Genomic DNA, 7467 nt, shown 5'->3' with positions numbered 1-7467 from the left:
CCGCCGGCCCCGGGCGCTCGATGGCCTTCACTGGCAACATCATCAAGGCGCGGCCCCAGGCCAACCCCCTGCTACGCCTCTTCGTCGCGTGAGCCGCGCCCTCGCCCGGCCGCCTGGCCCCCCTGCACTGCGCGCTGTTGCACCCACACCCGCCTTGGCAGCAGCGGTGGAGGCCCTCACGCAGCTCCTCGGCCCCCCTGCAACCCGGCCTTGGTGCCACGCAGCAGACCTAACGCCCGCACGCACCCAATTGCATGCTTTGCCCGCAGGCTGTTCGCCAAGCCGCCAACCTGGAAGAATTGCGTAACGTGCGCAGGCTTCAGGCTTGCCTTACGCGGGCTGCACAACGGGATTGGACCCTTTGCTAAAGGCGTGCCGCTTGCTGTTTGGAATACTGCAGCTCTTTATAGACCCATTTGCAGCCCTACTCATTGCCGGCAAACCACCCCTGCACAGGTACAACAAGCTTTTTGACCAGGACAGCCCTTTCTTGTACTCTCAGGTGCTTCGCCGTCGCACGTGGCGCCCCGCCCACTTGACCTGTGCGGGTTGTGTCACCCGCGCTGAGTAGTAGCGAAAGCCACTTGACCTGTGCCACAAGCCCCACCTGCATGCGCAGTGTCGCAAGTGCCTCGCACCTCATCGCTTGTCGTTATACGCTTGACCGGATAGCAAGCACCCCGCAACTGCGTCTGGGACGCTTGCACCCCCACTGACGCGCACCCCTGCGCAATGGCTGCTGTGCGCGTGCGCTCATCCTCAGGACCTGACGCTGCGCAAGCTGGGTGGTGGCAGGGCGTGGGCCAAGTCCTACTACATGCCAGTCACCTGCGACCGCATGATTGTGGCGCGTGAGTACCGCGACACACTGCCCCTTGACACCTGGCGCCTCCTCGCCCCCGCCCGCCTGATCAAAGGCATCACCTTTGCCACTCCTGTCACCCTCCACCTCGCACCACTGTGCCTGGCCAATGCCGCCCTTGCTCCCCTCCCCCAACCCTGCTCAAGCCTGCGCTCTCATCACGCCTGCCTCCCTGCAGTCCGTGCGTGGATCGACAAGGTGGGCGGCCCCAAGTGGGACGACCGCGCCGACCCGCCCGCCCAGCGCCTGACGCGGCGCCAAATCAACGACCGGTGGGGCCAGCACTCGCGCGAGTGCACCGCCTGCCAGGCGGCAGTCGCCAACCTGAGGCGCCAGGCCGCGGCGTTCGCCGGCGCCGCCGCCGCGCTCGTCGCCGCGCTCGCCGGCGCCGCAGCCTCCGCGGGGCTGCCGCGCCTGCTGTCCGGCGGCGCGCCCGCGGCGCTGGGTGCTGGTGCGCTGGCGGGCGCGGCGATCGCGGCGGCGGCGGCGTTGCGGGCGTGGCGGATGCTGGCGCAATTTGAGTATGTTGAGTACTTTGCTGCAGACAACAACTAAATTGAGGATGATCGCATAGCTTGTGCCTATGTCTGGGGTGCTGTCTGAGGCGAAGGCCCCATTGTTGCTTTTGGCAATGCAATGGGGCGCTGCGCTCTGTACTTGTATGATCTGACACAACAACCCCTGGAAATGGTGCCCCTGAAACGGCGGGGCCGGTGCAAAGTGTCTGGCTGCAAGGCGCTGTTGTTGTAGCGCCCAATTTTTGAGGGCGAGGTGCGTTGGCTGCAGCGGGGCTGCGGTGCGTAGTGCCGTCAAACAGTTGTGGTGGTCCGACCGTTGCGCGCCGCCCCACTGGTGTCATCACAGTGGCTGGCTTTGGGCGAATTCTGGTCCTGGACAGATACCGGTCTTGCCCTTTGTATCGCCTTATGTATTCATGTAATTGGCTGCACGGTTTGGACGGGTGCTGGCTACTGCGCCAGCACCCATCTGTTTCCTCGACCTGCTGACGCCCGTGCTGGCAGGACACGGTGTGGCGGTTGCGAGGATGTGAGACGGCAACCTGATGGTCTGGGCGCATTCTGCTGGGATGGACAGCTTTGGCAAAGTTGGCGCGCACGCCATGATGTTCTTGCTTTCAGTCCAGTCACCTGCCCGTCTAGCGGGTTGGTTCGATTGCTTGCCATGTGGTCAGTGCGTAACCGAGGGGCATGTGACGTGGGTCTGGGCAACATGGCTGCTTTGAGAGAGTTTCTGTAACTACATATCCTGTTGTAAACTGCCTCCCAGTGCCCGCCCCGTTGATGATTGTGACAGTCCCACGGGTTCCCGCGCAAGTGCACGTCAATTTTGTGGCTCAATCGGTGTAAGGAGCTTTTAAAGCTCGTATTTATATCATTTCTTCACGTTGTAGACGCCTCTACCCAGGTAGGTAGGAGCAGCACGGTCCTGAAACGGGTGAAACAGCCATCGCGATTCGCAGCTTTGCGCGGCATGCCACAAGGGGGCGAGGCTATAGAAAGCAACGTTGTTTGTTCAGCACAGCACGTCGGCGTTTGATGTTCCAGCAAGGGGTGCGATGCCGCTGCCGCCGAGGCAGCTGGCCGGCGTGCATCAAATCAAGAACTGTGGGTGCAAACAAGTCAGCAACGCGCTTACCTATCCCTTACCACACCCATCTGCCTGATGAACCCCTGCGTGACAGCACTGGCTCAGCCCATGGCAACAGCGGTTGCCGCGCTGGGCGGCGGAGGTGTGTCGCCGCGGGCGGAGCCGTCCTCGCGGGGTACCGCCACAATGCTGCGATTTGCTGATGCAAACCGTCTACCCGAATCACACGCGAGCGTAGAGCCTTATCTCCAACCCGCATCCCCTGCATGACCTGCCATCACCCTCCGCGCCAACCCATGCACTCCCCCATGCAGCTCCCCCCGGCGGCCCCGCCGCCGCCGATGCAGCGCCCCTGATCCTCATCACCACTGTCGACATCGGGGATGGCAACTCAGACCTGATTGAGGTCCGCCAGGGGGACGACCCCATCGACCTGGCGCGCGCGTTTGTGCAGAAGCACGCGCTGCCGGCCGCCATCACCGAGGCGCTGGCGCAGCACCTGCGGGACAACCTGCGGGAGGCGGGGCAGCAGCAGCGGGGCGGCGGGGCGGAGGCGGACAGCGTGAGTACGGGGGGCGGATTCAGGGTCGTGGCCAGGGCAGGAGGGGCAGCGCGGCACCAGGCCGGTCGGAAAATGCTGCGTCGCTTCTGAGCTACAGTAGCTGGCGCCAAGGAGGTTGCGCACGCTTGGCAGAGTGTGGTTTGGCGCAACGCTGCTGGTCCCTCAACCGCTCAACGGTGTGTGCGACCCAAAATTGGCAGGTCGGCGGACTCGGCAGCGCCCGCAGCCACCGCGGCGGAGGCAACCTCTCCGCCCGCAGCGACGGCAGCCGTGCCAACGATGCCGAGTGAGCGGCCCAGAGCAACAGCCGCGCCCCGAAAACCGCGGGGCACGGCTTCAGTGTGCTTGGGGGCTGTCGGGTGTTCACGCATTTCTTGAGTTGAAGCGATGCATCGAGGTCGTAAATATGCCTGCGCATGGGCCTCTGTGGGCCCTGACCAAACATCGACCCCGCCCCCGCCCGCAGCGCTGCGGTGTTTGAGCGCCTGTATCACCAGGCGGTCGAGCTGCGCCAGAAGATCGAGGAGAAGAAGGCGCGCCTTGCCTTTGAGGAGGTGCGCGGCGGGAGGAGGATAGGGTCAAGGTCGTGCGCGCATGGGGCCGCACCAGTATCAAGCAGGCCTGAAGGTCATTGCGGCGTTGGTAGGTGCGGCTCCAACAAGCACGAATGGAGCGTATGCTGGCAAAGGCTTTTCTTTGTGCGACCGCTTACCCGCGTTGCGCAGGACGCGGCAGTGAGCAGCATGCGGTTCCAGCGCACCTGGATCAGCCAGGAGATGATGCGTGAGCGCACCAGCGGGCCCTATGGCAATTATGGGGAGATGCTGTACGCAGAGAGCGTGGAGGGCATAGCGCGCAAGACCCAAAAGGTGGGGTCAGGGGGGAGGGCGGGGCCTGTCAGAGGCCGCTGGGCCGGCGCGAGCGGAAGGACAGCAGCTGGAGATAATGTGTGTGTGTGTGTGCATGTGTGTGTGCGTGCGTGCGTGTATGCCTGTGTGGTTCTGGTTTTGAGATGGGCGAAACAAGCGAGCTACTTCCTTCATGCGCGTGTCTGGCATCACTCTTTAAGCAGCCAAGGACGCAGGGAGGTCTGCCATGCCAAGCCGGCGGAAACGAACCAACAGCCAGCTCGTGCCCTGCTGCTACCGTCGTGCCCCCCGCAGGCTGAGCGCCAGCGTGCCCAGCGCGCGGCCGCGGAGCTGCAGTCCGCCACCTTCAGCCCCGAGATTACGCGCCTGGCGCACCAGCTGCGCACCCGCAAGGAGGGCGCCGGCGTGCCCGCGTGGGAGCGCCTCAGCAAGGGTGCGCGGTCAAGACTCAAGGGACCGAAGCATGCGCAGCCAAGTGGGCACAACGGCAGTGGCAGTTGAAAGAACGCCGCCACTTGTCGGCTAACCCTGAAGACTGCGTGTGCCGTCACCTGGCACCAGACGCCGTGCAGAACGCGACAGAGCGAATGTACTGTGTGAAGACCTCCTGCAAAAGGTCACTCCAAATTGACAATCCCGCAGTGATGAAGACCAAGACGGCGGAGCGCATGGAGTCGCTGCGCAAGGAGCGGTCCGAGGCGGAGACCCGGGAGTGCACCTTCCGGCCGGTGCTGTGCAAGCGCAGCGACAAGCTCATGGCGGAGCGCACCGACACGTTCAGGACGCTCAACGTCAGCGCGCACCAGCAGCTGTACCAGGACTCGCTGCGCCGCCAGCAGAAGTGAGCCGCGCGGCGCAACGGGGAGCTGCGAGCCTTGGTGGTGGAGGGTTTGGATCCGTGAACTGCCATACCACCATGGCGCTCTCACACATGCTGGCAGCCCACCCCTCGAGAGCGACGCCCCAGATTGACAATTTCGCCCGGCCTTCTGCCGTCGGTGACTCGAGGCGGTTGAGGCCCAAGTGCCTGTTCTACACTTACGTATGTGTCACCTCATGCGATGCTCGGATCGCCGCCCCCAGGCAGGAGGCCTACTCCCACTGGTTCCCGGAGGACGTCACCTTCCAGCCCAAGCTCGTCGCGGCGCAGCGCCCCGCCGGAGCGCTGGGCGCGGGCGGTGCCGCGGGGGCGGGGGCGGGCGACAGCCAGGCGGCTCGGTTCGAGCACCTGTATGCCAGCTATGAGAAGGTGGGGTGCCCCACAGCTGCAGCTCGCCTGCCTTGCTTACCCCATCACCTGGTCTAGCCTTCATTTAGTTGCTCGCAAACTGGTGGTTCCCAATGACATGATGCTGCTGGCAAGTCTTCTGCCCACCTCAGCTCACCGGCTAGGCCCGGGCTGCGTCCACGCTTCCCACCCGCGACGCCTGCTGTTGGCCGCGCCTGCATCTCTCCCCCCGCTTCTCCCCTCCTTCGCTGACCGCAACCCCGCAGTTGCAATGCAAGCTTTCCGAGGCGCGCGCCAAGCTGGAGAGCCCAGTGGACCCCGTCACGGGGCGCGTCCTGCACAAGCCCCAGACCGGCCGCGGGCCGTCGTTCACGCGCCACGGCCCCGAGCAGGGCGTGGGGCAATACCTCCACGGCCTGCAGTCAGAGAGGGTGAGGGTCGACTCCTCAAACAATTCTGTATGTCTCTGTCGACGAGCCGGGGGCGGCGCGTCTGCCCCTCTTCAAAATGGTGTGTCGGTGCACGCAGGCGTGCAAGCAGGCCGGCCCTTGTTTCTCAGTCGCTCCCGCTTGCCCGCTGTGATGCCGCGGCAGCTGCACGCTGTTGAAATCAACCGCCACAGCTTTGAACGCACATGTATCTCGCATCGTTGAAGCTGGGAAGCTGACTACCTTACTTCCCAACAACCTTTTTCACAACGTCTCCGTTCCTCCTAATCAACAGGACGAGAAGGCCAAGCAGCGCATTGAGGACGAGGTCAAGCGCGCCGATGAGTGCCGCGCCACGAGCGTGGTGGCCAGCAGCGCCGCCATGGTCCGCAAGCTGCACCGTAGGAGGTTTGGGCAGGTGAGGGGTCGGGGGTTGGAGGATGAGGGGTAGGGGGTTGTCAGGGTTGAGGAGCTCAGCATGGGAGGGGCCGGGGAGCAGGGACTGCTCGGCAACAGACGGGGGCCAATCCTGCATGTGTTCAAGGTGCACGTCCCTACTTGATTGGCCGTCCAGATGCTGCCTATTAACCCTGGTGCATTCACTGCACCTCCACTCCTATCTATTCAGGTGTTTGAGTTCATGGACAAGGAGGGCTGCGGCACCCTGGACATGGCCTCCGTTGCTGAGGAGCCCCCAGAGTGCCTGGAGGAGCTGGACGATGACGTGAGGACCTTGTGTGAATCCCCATTAGGAAAAAGGTCTCGATCAGGGCCCCTTGACGGGATTTAAGGCTGTGACCTCCGAAACTCGGAGTCCCCACAGCCACCTGCCGGGCAGCTGCCCCGCCTCCAGTGGTGCTAGATCCCGGCAGGCTCTCGCGTATATGGCCCCAGGGCTTTGCCCAGGGCTCTCCAGGCTCCAGCCGTTACAAACCTGGGGGAAGGGGAAACAAAGCATTATCTTGTGTTGTGGTAATTGCAGCAAGCGGTTTTGGGGGGAGCTAACTCGTCGGTTGCGGGGCTGAGTGCCCGCCACCCCAAGCTGTCCTCTTTCAAACCTTCACTGCTTTCATGAGGGCGGTGTCACCCAGAGTCTCTCACGGTCGCTCACTCACCTTGCCCTCGACAAACCCCGCCTCCAGGTGCGCGCTGACCTGGAGGTGGCGTCCCGCCTGGCGTGCAGGGGCTTCACCGTGGCCAGCATCAAGGGCCCCGAGGGCTCCCGCGCCACCACCCCGCGCTCCATAGACCCCTCAGAGGTGAGGCGACATCCTCCGGTGCTGCCTCCACGCATATCAGGGACAATCCCAGACCTTGCAGTATTCTCTGCATTGTCAACCGCCAATTTTGCCGTGCTATTGCCACTGTCCCACATGGCCAATGGTGCAGCCGCTGCGGCCCCCTTGTCCCATCCCTCCCTCTTGACCGACCGCTACCGGTGATCAAACCCACCTGGTTTCATCCCCGTGCTTTTGAATGACTCACTGCGATGTACCCGTGCGGCTGCCTGGATTCCCAGGTCCCCCTGGACGTCTTCTGCGCCCTGATGGAGGAGGCCATCGCAGCCCGCCCCCGCCCGCGCGCCTACCTCACCCCGAGCGCCCCCCAGAAGTACGTACCAGGAGACTCCTTCGCGCCCGTCATCGACGAGCGCTCCAAGCAGCTGGCAGCGAAGCTGAGACCCAAGGTGAGATCTTGCAGGTGCCCGGCAGCTACCTTGCAGCTGCCGCTGTAAGTCTCCATGCTAGCGCTCGACCTCCTGTGGGATGCAGCTCTCCCAAAGATCCCTGCCAGCAACCAGCCCAACATCCTGCTGCATCGTAGCCGTTTCAAGGGCACATATACCATCCAGCATTCTGTCCACATTCCCAACACGACGCCTCATAGTCCCGCCCCACCCACCCCACGCC

The 7467-nt window shown here is 63.8% G+C and overlaps 2 protein-coding genes across 2 annotated transcripts in view; both read left to right on the top strand.

Moving 5' to 3' along the window:
- MNEG_2947 (hypothetical protein) overlaps window positions 1-1417 on the top strand; it is a gene marked incomplete at both ends in the record, with an annotated part of 3740 nt that extends 2323 nt beyond the window's left edge. The window contains 2 exons of the mRNA XM_014048576.1: window positions 764-851; window positions 1041-1417. Coding sequence (XP_013904030.1) covers window positions 764-851; window positions 1041-1417 — 465 coding nt within the window. The remainder of the gene's footprint in view (window positions 1-763; window positions 852-1040) is intronic.
- A 1128-nt stretch (window positions 1418-2545) lies between these two features.
- The window catches only part of MNEG_2946 (hypothetical protein), a gene marked incomplete at both ends in the record, with an annotated part of 7169 nt that continues 2247 nt past the window's right edge, over window positions 2546-7467 (top strand). Inside the window, 13 exons of the mRNA XM_014048575.1 lie at window positions 2546-2612; window positions 2785-3032; window positions 3233-3318; window positions 3499-3586; window positions 3758-3901; window positions 4196-4334; window positions 4544-4742; window positions 4985-5150; window positions 5396-5560; window positions 5853-5975; window positions 6186-6281; window positions 6700-6816; window positions 7077-7244. Of these exons, the coding sequence (XP_013904029.1) occupies window positions 2546-2612; window positions 2785-3032; window positions 3233-3318; window positions 3499-3586; window positions 3758-3901; window positions 4196-4334; window positions 4544-4742; window positions 4985-5150; window positions 5396-5560; window positions 5853-5975; window positions 6186-6281; window positions 6700-6816; window positions 7077-7244 (1806 nt within the window). The remainder of the gene's footprint in view (window positions 2613-2784; window positions 3033-3232; window positions 3319-3498; window positions 3587-3757; window positions 3902-4195; window positions 4335-4543; window positions 4743-4984; window positions 5151-5395; window positions 5561-5852; window positions 5976-6185; window positions 6282-6699; window positions 6817-7076; window positions 7245-7467) is intronic.

This window comes from Monoraphidium neglectum, assembly GCF_000611645.1.
Source record: "Monoraphidium neglectum strain SAG 48.87 unplaced genomic scaffold scaffold00352, whole genome shotgun sequence".
In the NCBI taxonomy this organism is placed as follows: domain Eukaryota; kingdom Viridiplantae; phylum Chlorophyta; class Chlorophyceae; order Sphaeropleales; family Selenastraceae; genus Monoraphidium; species Monoraphidium neglectum.
The sequence above is the reverse complement of the archived record's forward strand: the minus strand, read 5'-3'. Positions and strand labels throughout refer to the sequence as shown.